Genomic DNA, 15732 nt, shown 5'->3' with positions numbered 1-15732 from the left:
TATATATATATATATATATATATATATATATATATATATATATGTGTGTGTGTGTGTGTGTGTGTGTGTGTGTGTGTTGAGATAATGTGAGACCAACCTGTTTCTGCAAGACCCGTGAGACTATTTTTTTACACTTGAAACTTCATAGTAAAACGCTGTGAGACTAACTTTCACAATGTTTTTGCTTTGAAGGTTCGACTTTTGTTTACCTTCCCAGCGTTTTGCTGTGAAGTTTCAAGTGTAAAAAAAGTGGTCTCACGTGAACCCAACCCTATATATGCAGACCCATTCAAAGGAGGACTGATTAGTTTGTGGTAACCGTAAGATCCAATATGAACCACTTGTTTAAGATATTTAAGCAAAAAAGATGATATATTAATTCGATCTTTAACAACTAATCAAAATATTTAATTAAATTTTTTAGAAGAAAATATTTAATTAAAATTAGTTACCTAGTATATCAATCGCCTAATATACATCGTATTCTAAAAGACGTTTGTGAATCAAAGTGTATCGTAGTGACAACGTTCACAATGTTTCACGTATATCATAATGTATTTTATTTGTTTAATGAAATCACAATGTGCATTTTCGTTATTTTCATTGTTTTACAAAGGGTATCACAATGTTCATCTTGTATGTATATCAGGATATCATAGTAAATATCGTGTGTAGGTATCACAGTGTGTATCAAATTAAAATACGTTATTATTTCATGCAATTTGCTTTTTTTTAAAACTTCATCTTCAATTATATATATAAACTAATTAATCAACATATTCAAATAGCTTAAACTTTACCATTTTACTAATATATTATGATAAACATTAAGCATGATAACACCATAATAAGCTCATGGTTTGTTTCCAAATCTCTAGTTAGTTCATGATTCTATTGCCAAATATATAGCAAATCCACCATATTAACATTGAATTTATGTACAGTCGGATTCATAATTTTCATAAAAATAATGAAAAGGCAGTCTCTGAATCATTAAGAAATGAATTTTGTTTGAAAAAAAAATTATGTCTCTTAAAGGTTATAAAACCCTCTGAATTATTTTGTATCTTGAGTCTCTCATAACCATTAAACGTCATAATTTAATTGTAAACAATTACCAAACAATCATATTTCATTTTGCACTATATCATGAGAGTATCTTAATCATTTTGACCACTTAATTATTTTGTATCAAACTATTTAGTAACCGTCAAACAGCCCATAAAACTAACGTGACATATTTTAATTAATTTTCTCTTATTCATGGAATTTTTTATATTACCAAAACAAATAATAAACGATAATGTTTTTCGTAGTTAAATGACCAAATCACCCACGACTTACCCACTCCACCTTTTACCCGCTACTTTAACCTCCACAAAATTACCAGTTTACCCCCACCACTTTCACCATAACCAACTTCTTATATAAATACCAGATTCCATCAACCTCAAAACCTCCATCTCCAAAACCTCCATAGCCATGGCTGTTTCCACCATTGTCACCCTCCTCCTCCTCCTCCTCCACCTTGCATCTTCCTCCGCCACCGGAATAATCGGAGTCAACTACGGCCGCATTGCCGACAACCTCCCTAACCCAACCAAAGTCGTTCAACTACTCAAATCCAACGGAATCAACCGAATCAAACTCTACGACACCGATTCCACTGTCCTCAAAGCCTTCGCCGGATCCAACATCGCCGTCACCGTCGCCCTCCCTAACAACCTCCTCTCCGCCGCCGCCAGTAACCAATCCTTCACCGATAACTGGGTTCAATCCAATATCCTCCCTTACCACCCTGAAACCCTAATCGATGCCATCGCCGTCGGCAATGAAGTCTTCGTCGACCCAAATAACACCACCGATTTCCTCGTACCCGCCATGAAAAACGTTTACGATTCGCTGCAAAAAAACAAAATCGACATCAACGTTTCTTCTCCGGTTGCTCTCAGCGCGTTGGCTACGTCTTACCCTCCGTCTTCCGGTTCGTTTAAACCGGAACTGGTTGAACCGGTGATGAAACCCATGCTTAGCTTCCTTAAGAAAACCGGTTCGGTTCTCATGGTGAATGCTTACCCGTTTTTCGCGTATGGAGCAAATACCGACACGATTTCGTTGGATTACGCTCTTTTACGGGAGAATAAAGGGGTACCCGACCCGAAATCCGGAATCGTTTACAAAACCCTTTTGGAAGCTCAGCTCGATGCGGTGTATGCCGCCATGGATGCTTTACAATTTCCTGACGTGAAGATGGTGGTTTCTGAAACCGGTTGGCCGTCGAAGGGGGATTCTAACGAACCCGGCGCCGGAGAAGACAATGCTGCTCAATATAACGGTAATTAATGTCGTATATATACACTAAAACAGAATTTCACCGACGCCAACTCTCTTAATCATCTTCCTCTCTTCATCGAAATTCTGCAAAGGGTGTTCATAAAGAGATATGCTTCGTTATCGAACATTATCGAGCTGTTAATGGTCCTTCACGTTATAATCATAGATTTTGCTGCATTATTACAGGTAACCTCGTCCGGAGAGTACTCACCGGCGGTGGAACTCCTCTGAGACCGAACGATCCTCTTGTCGTTTACTTATTTGCCCTTTTCAACGAAGACCAAAAAACCGGGCCAACTTCGGAGCGTAATTACGGGTTGTTTTACCCGAATGAACAAAAGGTGTATAATGTGCCTTTGAGTAAAGAAACGTTGGCGAACTTGCCGTCGGCGGTGAGTAACGGTAGCAAATCGCAGGTAGCGGTGGCTCCGTCGCCGGCGAATAGCGACGGAGATGTGTCGGCGAGTACGGTGGGGCAGACGTGGTGTGTGGCGAATGGGAAAGTTGGGGAGGAGAAGCTTCAAGCTGCGTTAGATTATGCTTGTGGAGAAGGTGGAGCTGATTGCCGTCCGATTCAGTCTGGTGACACGTGTTATGATCCTAATACACTTGAGGCACACGCTTCGTATGCGTTCAATAGTTATTATCAGAAACAAGCACGTGGGAGTGGATCGTGTGATTTTGGGGGTGCGGCGTATGTGGTCTCTCAACCTCCTCGTACGTATCCTTTCTTCTTTTTTTTCTCACTTTTTTTATTTTCAATAAATAATTACCAAACAATTATATTTCATTTTACATTATATCATGTGAGTCTCTTAATTATTTTACATTAAATCATTTAATAATCACTTAATCATTATGCATCAAACCATTCATCAATTATCAAACAACTCATAATATAAATATTTTATATTTTAACAAGTATAATAATTAATTTATCATGTTACAGGTTTCGGGAGTTGCAAGTTTCCCACAAGCAATTAGCTACGACTGAAATGACGAATCAGATTGAATTATTTAGCTCGACGTCGTTCGGGATTCGAGCATATTTTTATGATGTTTTATAATATATTTTTTCAGTACTATTTATAATGTAGTTAGGTTTGGTTGTTGGTATTTGTTATGACTTTGATATTCCTTGTAATTTATTAGATAGATCCTTTTTCTACTTCTAGAAAAGGATTTGTGTAAGTCATCATATGTTTATATAATTATTTTTTCGAATTCGGGTATTTTTTATATTGTATATTTTTAGTATTTAAAGCGTGTTTTACTTGTTAACTATATGGAACGGTTATTGGCCCCTGCCTCCACTAAAGATAGTGGATTAGGTGATTGGTGAATCCTCATTGTTGTCGGGTGTTTCAGGATTTGAGTTTTGGATGAGAATCATAGGCTTAATGGTTGGCGGTTGGGATTGAGATGGCAAAAAATTCCGAAACCGACACTTTTGGGTCGGGGACTGTGCAGGGATCGGGAATATATTTGGGGAATTTAACGGGGTCTGGGATGGTGATCACCGGCCCGGTCTAGGCCGATATGTGTATATATATTAATTTTCATTTATATACATGGGTGTGGGTGTGGGTGTGGGTGTGGGTGTGGGTGTGGGTGTGATATCATTGGGGAAAAAAATACTAACATTAAAATTTAAAAAACTTTTATCCAATTTACCTCAATACCAAATAAGGCTCACGAAAAAATATAGTTTATTTGTTCAATCGTGAAATTGTGATGTTAGTCGTATGATGTTTGAATTTCTGTTTACTTTTATATTATAATATAAGATGTTTGTAATTGGTTTGATTATGTTTGAGACAATTAGACTTGCATCTTTAAAAAATTTATAATTTACTTTTAGTTGTGAAAATTAACATACTATAATTTATTTCAGATCCGTCCGAGTATTCAGATTCAAGTATAACCAACAGCAAATGGGGAAACCAACGAGAAAAGGGGGAATTTTTACCCTTAACGGGTTCCCTAAGGTAGTGTTTGGTACGCAGATTGTACGGAACGGTACGGGACATGACAGGACAGGACTAATTGTCTGTCCTATGTTTGGTACAACTAGGACATGACATGACAAAACTATTAAAATGACCATATTACCCCTAAATGTTGTTCAATGTTATTTTATATCATATAATAATTGTAAAATGACAACAAATCAATCAAAATATTGTCATTTTAACTTTAGTCTCATGTTGTTCCACCTTTTTTGATGGAACAAGAAATATCAAGATTTGTCTCACTAAAATTAAAAATAGTCCCACCTTGTTCCATGTTTTTTTTTTGTTCATGGCATGCCAAACATGAGACTATTATTTTTGTCCCGTCCTGTCTCATGTAGTCTGCATACCAAACGCACCCTAATGAGGATCCAGGAAATCACAGGGATCCCCGATAAGATCCCCGACGGGGATCAGGGCGATTACGGAGACGATCTTCGTTATCAGTTTCGAGGACAATAATACCAATTACCGGCCCGAACCTGACCCGTTGGTGTGGTGACATGGATAACTAGAGATAATATTAAAGTTTTATTGTTTGTTATACATGTATTTAAGTAACTTGGTTGAGTTGTTAACCTAAGGCCATTGATTTTGTGACAACCATTGGTGCTTGTAGCAATGAAACACCTACTTTTTGGGTGTAATAAACAAATTTAAAAGGGAAAATTTGAGTTTCTATTCCTTATCTTGTCCTAAATTCCAAAAAATATGTTTAAATGTTGTTAATCTTTTGATAAATATGCTTTAAAGTTATTCTCGTTCTGAAGTATTCGTACTTTTTGAAAATACCATTTTATCCCGAAATGCCGCTCGTCTATTTCTCTAATACAAGGGAATTAGAAATCCAATGAAACCCATAAAGGTTGTTCATAAATAGATATTTTCAGGTTATATAACGTTAGGGATGCTAAAAAATCCGACCAACCCAATACGAAATAACTCAATCCGATGTCTAGTCGAGTTGTAAAGTTTTCAAACCGTAGATATTAGATTGAAATTGAGTTACTATTATTTGAACTTAACCAACCCGATATCATTGATTTTTCTTGGATTTAATATGATTGTCGAGTTTCTATTAACATATACATTAGACAATTACACTATCACGTACACATATGTTCAATATATTCTCCATCTCTATATAACTCATTTGTATATATGTTCAATAACTGTGAACATATATATGTAAATTGAGAAAATTAAGTGAATGTGATATACGTAATATTTAAAAAGTATGAATAAGTTGTATCAAATGATTGATGATAAAAAAAATTATGAGTAGAGAAACAACATATTCAAGGTTATAAGAATATTTAAATGTACTAAAGTATCAACTCGACCAACTCATACGGTTTGGGTTAGGTTGAGTTAAGATTTTTCAAACCGCAAACATTGGGTTGATTTGTTTATATGTCTTCAACCCGATCAACTCAACCCATAAGCACCCCTATATAACGTCACCAACGAATCCTTGATGGGTATTCTACGTTCTCAATGTGTTGTTTGACGGATTCTTGTAAAGCTAACCAAGGCATGTTTATGTATATCTTTGTCATAAATGGAGATATTTTCTAAAGAATGAATTATTGAGCATATTTTTGATATAAGATATTAGAGGATAACATTAATAAAATAAAGCATGAGGGTATTGTAGTCTTTTAATAATAAAAATGAATCATGATATAAATGGATAAGTTGTTACAACAAGAAAACTATGATTGGTTGCCACCCTTATTTAAAATAAATACAAGGGTATTTTAGTCTTTTCACATACCTCGATTATTTCCCATCACAATTAGTTTTTAAAAAAATTGAAAATTCGATAAAAAAAAAATCAAGAATGAAGGAAAAGGGGGAAGAACCTCCAAATTAGGGTTCATACTTCATAGGAAAACGCAAACGTAAACCCTAACTCGAGAAGAAACGAAATCAACACGCGAAATCCATCAATCTGAGAAGAAAACCACAAGAACGGAGAAGAAAAATGGAGATTTAAGGGTTCTAATCGTCTGTTTGTTGGTAACTTTCATCCCTCTTTGAGTCCTGTTGTTCGTTTGATTGTTTTCTTGTTGAAAAAGTTTGATCGGTGATGAGAGGCGGCAAAGCAGCTCCGGCATCTCAGGCAGCGCTGCCGGTGACGGTTGGGCCGGGATCGGGGACGGAAATTAGGTTTAGAGGGGTGAGAAAGAGACCATGGGGTAAATACGTTGCAGAAATTCGAGATCCATTGAAGAAAGCTAGGGTTTGGCTCGGTACCTTCGATTCGGCGGAGGATGCCGCCCGTGCTTACGATGCCGCCGCTCGGAATCTCCGTGGAGCTAAAGCCAAGACGAATTTCGCTTTAACGATTGGGTCAACGGCTCAAAATCAACAAAACCCTAACGGCCATCATCCGTTCTTCGATGGAGATACTGAGCACCAAATCATCATTCCACAGATGCCCACGTGTAGCAGTCTGAGTAGTACCGTCGAGTCTTTCAGTGGGCCGAGACCGCTGATGAAGGCGGATGTTGTATTGCCACCTGTACAAAACCGTCAGACGCATCCGGTGGTGGTAGATACCTGTTGCGATTACTGCGATTCTTCTTCATCGGTGGTTGTTGACGAAGAAAGCGATGCCGGAGATATTGTTTCTTCTTCTTTTCAGAAAACTTTGCTGCCGTTCGATTTAAACATGCCACCGCCGTTGGATGAGGTCACCATTGAAGCTTCGATTGACGATGATCTTCACTGCACAGAGCTTCGTCTTTGACGATGAACACCTATTGGGTATCTCAATTTTTTATGTCTGCAGAAAATGCTAAAAGAAGTTCCACTTACAGTTGATGAGATTAAGACTTCATTAAGATAGAAAATGGAATGGTCGTTTGGTTCTCCAAAGAGAATTTTTCGTTTATTGTGTTTCTTATCTGATGAATGATATATTATGTTTGAAGAAAGCTCTTCTTGGTATCAAATTAAGCTTAAATCTGTAACGCAATTGCTGTTAAATGTTCTTGTTATCTTCTTTGAACATCTGGTTCATCTAAAAGATGGGAGATCAAGTCCCAAACGCGCGCAGAGCTTCCTCTTGTTGATCTGTAAGACTACTTTCCTCCGTACTACAACGCCTGCCAAGCTTTTGATTTAGGGGCCGTTTACCAACGCCTGCCAAGCGCTTACCGGGTGTCACTTACTTTACTGGTGAGCAACCGAGATTCTTACCTGGTAATGAGGGACTCTTAGGGCCTGTTTGTTAAGAGCTAAATGAGCCTAATAGGACTCACAGCTGTTTGGCAGTGGCTTAATGCTATAGAAAGTGGCTTATTCAGTAAGTTTCTAAAGGGGAGCTTTATGTAGAATGCCAAGTTTTTTCCTATACCTGCCCCTTCTAATTGAAAAACACGCTCCTTCCATCTGTAGAAAAGAGAAACCCAAACAAAAACCTTCCCAATTAAGTGCTTACCCTATTGTTTGGTAAACGGCCAGAGTACTTGTACTTGCTTGTTGCTATTTAATGCATTATGATAATGTTTATGCCATGCATTTCTATTAGATCACAGTCTTTACGTTTGTTAATTGCTGCCTTCTTGTTTGCCATGATAGTGAGCTAGTAAGATGTGAAATATGATTAGATGAATCATAGATTCGTTTATTTTCAGCAGCATTGTTGATCTCTAGCATGCTGATGGACCAAACACCTCCCAACATTTACATAACCTTCTATATCATCTTAACTTGAGGTTTCAAGTTGAGACATCGTTACGCCTCTTCATGCAAATCGTATTGTTTGTAAATGTTGATATGTTATGTTTTTTACTTCTCTCCGTATATATGTGCATGGGATTCCCTACGTGTACTAAGCATATTTGGCTCACATTTTTACACAAGCTGGCAGCCTTCATGAAAGCAGCCGCTCTACCTTATGGAGTGCAGGACAGGTATGCGTATATCCCACCTCCATACCCTACTTTACTTGGTTCGTTTGGTTTTTACCAGTCATTTTTGGACCATTCTTTTGACATGGTAATATGTTGAGGTAGCATTGTTACATTTGAAATGTGTCTTCATTTATGTCATGATAGTTATTTGTTGTTAAATGGTACAAGGTCTATGCATTTTGTGTCATCTTAGGGTGTGTTTGGTGTCCAAACAGGACAGGATAGGACAAGACAATTGTTCAACGTTTGGTAAGATTAAATTGGATATAACAGAACAAGTAAAATGACCAATTTACCCCTGATGAGTTGTTTTAGAAGAGAATTAAGTTTTATTTTGAGGTTATATTGGTAAAATATAAGTCTGTTCCACCTTGTTTCACCCTGTTCGATGGGGTAGGGTGGAATTGTTCCTGTTTGTTCTACATAAAATTCATGCCAAACATGGGATAGGGATCCGTGTTCTGTTCTGTCATGTCCCTGTCCAGTGTACCAAACACACCGTGTACTCTTATATGATCCTATCATAAATATATTTTGGATCTTTTTCTCCATTAAAATCCATCAATCAATTATGGCTGGAACAGTAGAACTTAGAACTTATTCAAATTTCTATTGCTGATAAAAAATGTGGGTTTTTCTTGCATGATTAGCAGATGTTGAGAATGATTAATATGCTGTGATCTTCTGTAGCTGATCATGTTCTTGTTTCTGGATTCTGGGTTTTGTTTACCTGCTCTTCTTTTCATTAGATGTTGAGACCAGTTGTGGAAATTAGGTTTACCTGCTCTCTGTTTTTATTTATTTTGTACTTTTATCGATTTCTTTTGTCTTTCACCCGATCAAAAACCACATAGACCAAGATAACAAAATCGATTTTGATTGGATAAAAGACAAATGAATCGAGAAAATACAAAAAATGTTCCTCATTTAACGTAATCTTTTAACCACCGTTACAACCCACGATGGCCATCTTGTAATTTCAAACTATAGGAACGGAAAATGTTATTTTCGACAAACCGTAAAGACCAAATTTGTAGTTTACTCTTCATCTTTATTCTCAGTTTTGCAATAAAAGTTTTACATGTAGTATTTGGTGGATACAAGTACCAGTACCAGTACCACAAAAGGGTGGTGGTAGCTCACCAAATGAGAATCCAGATATAACTACTTGACAGGCTTATGCAACTTTTTCAAAGATTGGGCAAGTCACTCATAACTACTTCATGGTATTTTGTCATATGTATTCTTATATGAATTATGAAACAATATCTAATGATATAACTTGGATGTTTAATTCGTAGATTTAGGGGTTTTACCAAACGCTTACACAGTAAGCGCTTATCAAGTCATATTACCTTAATGATTGAATAAGTCAAAGACCGATAATCTTACCCGGTAAGTGAGGGTGACGACTCTTACCTTATTAGCATTTATCGGGTAAGTTGTTGCATATGATACTGTTTTGATGGATTAATGCTTATATGAACCATGTGATGCTTGTTGCTTGTTGCTTGTTGCTTGGACGACCTTCATGCAAGTACAGTCGCAAATGAGCCGTAGAAAAGTGCAGCAAATAGTTAACATATGCGACCCTTTTTTGGGTTTGGCCACGCACCATCCGCCCAGGTGGCCATCGTCTAGCAGCTAGTCGACTTGGATGGGGGTTGAGTCGCATGGCACCCGCATTTGGTTCTGTTTTCTTTGTTCGATGTAAACTTCTGGGCTTCTTTTGAGAGATCGAAGAAAAGCCTCGTTAACTTTCGAATCCTCTTTGTATCATTTTCGATAGGTTACATGTGACAAAGTGTCGATCCCAACGAGGGGTATCCAAGTGTCCAAGAAGTAATACACACGAGGTTTAGAGAGTGATTATATTGTTACAGTTTCTAAAACAGATAAGTTTTTTAAGAAGGCAAAATTTGTCCGGTTTGATTATATATATACTAGAAGGATATTCACACAATGCAACAAGACACATCTCGATTTCAATGTTTCTTTTTTTTTTTTTGTCAAAAAGTCAATGTTATAATGAGGTCTTATATTGTTTTAAGAAAGCAATAATGTCTTTATTTAGGACTAAAATATAAGTATGAAGATATATCATAAAAAATTGAATTTTTTTTTTATATTAGTATCAAACTAATTATTTAAAGTTTCTTATTTTTTTGTGTATTTCTTTAATTTATTTTTTTAATTTTTGTTTAATAATATATTTTTTTATAAAGATATAATTAAACATTTTGTTATAATTCAATAATTATTCTAATTATATTTAAAATGACATGTTTATTCTTTATTTGATTATGTTTATTTGCAAGTAGTTACTTGAATTGAAACATGAAGCTTTAATAAGTTGTACTTATGTACAACTTATTTGTAATCTTGAATTTTAAATAATATACATCAATAAACAGTACTTCAAGTATAAAAAATGGTTTTTAAGAGTTTTTATCAAATACTTTATAATATAGTATATAAATATAATGTCATAAATTTAAATCGTATAGTTGGTGAACTGTTGATTGTTAATGTCAAAATGACACAGTTGAAGTATAATGCAGTTTTTTTTAAAAGAAATTAAAAAGAATTTGTTGAAGATGATCTTAAAAAAAATGACATTTTTGCCCATAGGCATGACAAAAACACTCAAACCCATAATTGGTATATAGAGGGCCTACATTTAATGGAAGCATCAATCATTCTCTTCAATTACTTCTTCCCCAATCTATTCAACATCTTTATGATTCATCATTTAAAACCTTTCAATCCTTTATTTTTTTTTATTAACCTGAATATTCAATCTGTTATGCAGACTGATTAATCATATGGCGTTCACTTGCTTTATGGGTAGTGCAAAGTCACAACATTTGAACTTCTGTGGCCACAATGAGATTTTTCATTCTTATTTGAATTTAAAAATCTGCCAAAGAAGTGAACCATAGAGTACTTAGCACCGGTGCCACAAAAAGATATGTTTTTAGATCTCGCATTGAAAAACCTAATTCATTTTATTGTAATACATAATATAATACATATTGAAATGTACAATCATCCAGTAAATAAGATTTAGGGGTCGTTTACTTAAACACTTACTTGGTAAGTGTTTAACGCATGAATTTCCTCATTAGATGAACATGAAAATGACCAAGAATCTTAACGGGTAAGAGCGATGAGAAGGATGAAGAGTCTTACTCGGTAAGTGAGGATGACGATTCTTACCCAGGTAAGCGTTTACTCAATAAATTGTTGTATTCGATATGTTTTGATATACTAAAATCTTACGCATCAAAAATAATTTTTGTGTTGACTCCTATTGATAAGCACTTACTAGGTAAACATTTGGGTAAACGACCCCTTAGTTTTTGTTAAATACAGAGAAAAAAAAACGTTCTTTTCTTCCGCAATATTCCCCCAAAAGATTCAAGGGGTTTCGTTCCATATTTCACATAGATAGAAGTATTTTACTATTATCATATGTTAAATGAGACCAAAAAGACGAAACGGACATAAAAACTGTAGATTTTAATAAAGGAAATAACGATGTGGAAAACAAGACAGGAAACTAAAGACCTCCAGGCACTGTTAACCTTTAAAAAACTTTAGATTCATAACTTTTAGTTTTTAGTTTAGGGTTTTGTTTGATACTAAAAGTAAGAACATTATTCTCCAATGCTATATTTGTGTTTTAGGTAGCTTTTTCATTAAGCTCCATAAGCTATTTTTCAGTTATATCTTTATTTTTAAATTTTTACATAAATTATAAAAAACTTTATTACTGCTTGACATGGTCTTTTCGCTTTTGTGTTATGTGTTTTTTTATGGGTCGTTTTCATTGTCATTAAGTCATTTTTCGTTTGTTTGCTTCAGTTTTTCGGTACTTTGATTGCCTGACGATATGCCCTTTGCATATTCCTTTATTCTATATGCTTTGTTTATGTTTCTGTTTCCTTTTAATATATTTGCTTTTCAAAAAAATCAAAGTATCAAACTTATTGTATTTCTTGAAAATCCTCCATCAGTCTTGGACAGAGATGGACCCATGATTTTTTTTCAAACGGTAACATCATTTTACTATAAGAAAAAAATTACAAACGATGGCACCGTTTGACTATAAGAAACAAATATACGAAATAATTTTTCAAACAACGGCAACATTTGACTAAGAAAATGACACTAACAGGATTTGAACTCAAGTCTATGGTGGAATAGAAGCTTTGTAAACCAACTATACTAAATAAAACTTGTTTTCATTATAGTTTCAAAATACATACGATGGTACATAAATACAGTTACACATTTTAGGAACCTAAAAAAATATATCCTTTGACGGAAGAATAATACAGTAGCACGTGCTACTGTATGCAGCACTATAGGTCTGTCCCTTGTCTTGGACGTTTTTTGTAATCTATATATGATTAAATATAGTTTTTATATATATTAATATTTACCTGATAATTATTTATCATTTAATAATTATTTTCAATAAAATATTAAATAATTATTTTCAATAAAATATTAAATACAAAAATCACATAAAATGCATTTTTATTGAGAAATTATTTTTATTGTTAAAAATATTGAATTATACAAATTTGGCAAAGAGACAATTTAAAGCTAGATGATTGGCCAGGTCATGTATTATATTATGGCATTTGGTGCGGGCCGCAATCCATGCTGTTTTGGTACACGTTGCGTCTTAAATTTAAATACTTAAAAAAGATAAATTAAATAAAAAATTAACATATATTAATTTGATTATTTTTTGGGTAACGTATTCTTAAAACTTTCTTTTTGGTATTTAAGATGTAAAGTTTTAAATTTTTAAATACTCAGGTAACCGGTTGAAGCATTAACCGGTTATTATGTTGATGTGACGAGTGGTGTGGTATCTAACTCAGTATTATTTGCTGACGTGGTTAGTGACATGAATTATTTTAATCTAAATTAGTATTTTTCTAATCTAAAATTAGTTTTCAACTGGTTTTTCGGGTACTTAAATGTTTAAAGATTTCTTAAATAAGAATCAAGTTAAATCACATTACTTTTCATGCAATTAGCCCATTAAAAAAAGAGTAAGTTACAATTCAGTCCCAATGATTTACACGTAGCTACAAACGAGGTTCTTAAACTTCATTAAGGGGGTGTTTGGGATTTGCTTATTTAAAACAATTTATGATTTTCTACAAAAACATTTATCAACTTATTATAAGTTATAAGGGTTTAACTTCTTCAAAAACTTCTTATTACCAATTTGGCACTGGTATAAGTTATTTTTTCAAACACTCAAAATTGTTTATTATCGGTGCTACACCGAAATAAGTTAATAAGTTGTTTTTATGAACAATCTCAAACACCCAGTAAGTATTACAATGGTCATTATCATTTGTAGTTTGATATGAAGGTGGTCCTTTTAGTTAACTTTGTTAAAATATGTCCGTTAATCAGAGGGCATTTTCGATATTTTACTCTCTCTTTTGTCTTTACCCAATAAATTACTATATATTATAACTGTGAGAGATTCAAACGAGAACAATAACTAAATAAAAGAACATGATCACGTGTAAAATCAAATGTCATTTTACACTAACATTAAACGCAAGGGTATGTAGGCGACGTGGATTACGTAACCTTACATGTGATTTTAATGTAAAATCACATGTGATTCAAGTATTTTCTTATTCTCTTGTTTCATTATCATTCTTGTATGAACCTGACTCTTATATAATATACGTATTTTAATTATAATTATGACATATATAGTGTATAAACACGTCCACACACATACATAGATGCATACGATGAACGACCCGTCTTTGATAACTTCCTCTGGCTACCATTTCCATCCCACCTGGCAAGTAAGAGCGGAACTCAACCACAAGGGTGGTGCATGGTTGGTTTGAACTTGGTTCTAAAGGTCAAAAGTACCTGGATGTCTCAAGTTCAAATCTAAAGAGAAATAAAAATCCTCTTGTGACCATAGAGGTTCAAATGCGGTGATTCCGGTTTATCTGCAAAGCAGGTGATCGTCCTGGGATTAGTCGGCTCGCATAGCGGGTTGGATATCCAGGTTAAATAAAAAAAGAGAGCGGAACTCTAGTAGATGCTACTAGAGGTTATTGGGAAAGCTTGACTGTTGGTGTAGTTGGTTCATCAATGTAGATAGAGAGAGAGGGGAGGAAGATAAACTGAGATGGTCAGGTCGGCGACTTCAGGTTTATTGGCAGGGACCTCATGGCCCTGTGGTCCACATTTTGTGAACCCTACTTGCCATACCTCATAAGCAAGCACTGGAAAAGACAACCTGTCCTCCCCTAGAATCGAACCCGGGTGGGCACGCCCAAGGCAAGGCATTTACGGAAGGAGGTGGCCACTAGGTCGGCGACTTCATGGATGTGGTCCTGGGGCTAACGAGGAAACGAGAATACTGGGGAAACAAAATAACGTATACTTTTTTAGACAACAATTTATATACTACGATTTCTTTGGTTTTACAAACAAAAGTTAAATAAAACAAGTGATTGCTCGAAAATCCTTAAAAGACTTAAATTAACAGCGTTAGATACATGGACCACTTTTACAGAAAAATGCAACACACATTGATTATTATTGTAATTAATGAAGTTAGGGACCTCTTTTTTATGGTTGGCTATAAATAAGGACCAAATTTGTAATTTACTTCTTTAAATAACTTGAAACTTCATTTTTTTCACATTTTTTTTAAATATTATTATTGAACTATTTTACAACGCAACATCATCTTAGGGTTGTTTGTTTACTTTTTAATAGTTTCATTAAGAGACAACATCTGAATTGTTAAGAGGTGAATCTTGTTTGGAAATTATTTTTTTGCCTATTAATGGTTCTAAAACACTCTGAATGATTTTGTATTATGAGTCTCTCTTAACCATTCAACGCCTTGATTTGACTGTAAACAATTACCAAATAATTATATTTCATTTTGCACTATATCATGAGAGTCTCTTAATCGTTCTGATCACTTAATCATTCTACCCCAAATCATTCAGTAACTGCCAAACAACTCCTTAACCATGAATCAGTTCATCTATGATTGGCATTTGATGAGGCAGAAAGAGTAGTTATATATTATCAATTAAAAAAACTAAAAATAAAGTAAAATATACAATTTAGATCAGAGTTGTATTAGTTATACAAATATAATTTGTATTTGAAACGTGTTTTGTTACAATATTTGTATTTAAGTATTATATCATATTTATTTAGAAACTATAAATATTTTGAAACATGAAAATAATATATAATCTTTTCATGATTCATAATCATACCTAATCAGATACCTGTTAAAAAGATAGTCCGTGATAACTGGTTAATTAAGTAATTATTAGAAGGGTATTTGCGTAATGCATCGAGATATCTCGATTTTAGTGTTTCATTTCATTCCGTCTTTGTATATGTTATAATATGAATTTATGTGGTTTTGAGAA

The 15732-nt window shown here is 34.4% G+C and overlaps 2 protein-coding genes across 3 annotated transcripts; both read left to right on the top strand.

Annotated features, from left to right (window-relative positions):
- Positions 1–1482: 1482 nt before the first annotated feature.
- LOC112501057 (glucan endo-1,3-beta-glucosidase 13-like) lies at positions 1483–3543 on the top strand. Of its 2 annotated transcripts, XM_025104706.1 has the most exons (4): positions 1483–2335; positions 2521–2767; positions 2801–3051; positions 3284–3543. In XM_025104706.1, exons 1-4 carry the CDS (start codon positions 1483–1485, stop codon positions 3316–3318), a joined length of 1386 nt encoding a protein of 461 aa, XP_024960474.1. In that variant the 3' UTR covers positions 3319–3543. The 2 variants fall into 2 exon arrangements, with proteins under 2 accessions (XP_024960474.1, XP_024960473.1); XM_025104705.1 differs by having other exon boundaries at positions 2521–3051.
- A 2641-nt stretch (positions 3544–6184) lies between these two features.
- LOC112500682 (ethylene-responsive transcription factor 3-like) lies at positions 6185–7398 on the top strand. Its single transcript, XM_025104230.1, has one exon. It carries the CDS (start codon positions 6439–6441, stop codon positions 7099–7101), a length of 663 nt encoding a protein of 220 aa, XP_024959998.1. The 5' UTR covers positions 6185–6438; the 3' UTR covers positions 7102–7398.
- The last annotated feature ends 8334 nt before the right edge of the window (positions 7399–15732 follow it).

This window comes from Cynara cardunculus, assembly GCF_001531365.2.
Source record: "Cynara cardunculus var. scolymus isolate 2C chromosome LG 17, CcrdV1, whole genome shotgun sequence".
Taxonomy (NCBI): domain Eukaryota; kingdom Viridiplantae; phylum Streptophyta; class Magnoliopsida; order Asterales; family Asteraceae; genus Cynara; species Cynara cardunculus.
This window is presented reverse-complemented; position numbering and strand designations above follow the sequence as displayed.

Coding starts and splice junctions, on each gene's coding strand:
- LOC112501057 (XM_025104705.1), top strand. CDS start 1,483: ATGGCTGTTTCCACCATTGTCACCCTCCTCCTCCTCCTCCTCCACCTT. Junction 2,336..2,520: donor CAATGCTGCTCAATATAACG/GTAATTAATGTC, acceptor GCATTATTACAG/GTAACCTCGTCCGGAGAGTA. Junction 3,052..3,283: donor TGTGGTCTCTCAACCTCCTC/GTACGTATCCTT, acceptor ATCATGTTACAG/GTTTCGGGAGTTGCAAGTTT.
- LOC112500682 (XM_025104230.1), top strand. CDS start 6,439: ATGAGAGGCGGCAAAGCAGCTCCGGCATCTCAGGCAGCGCTGCCGGTG.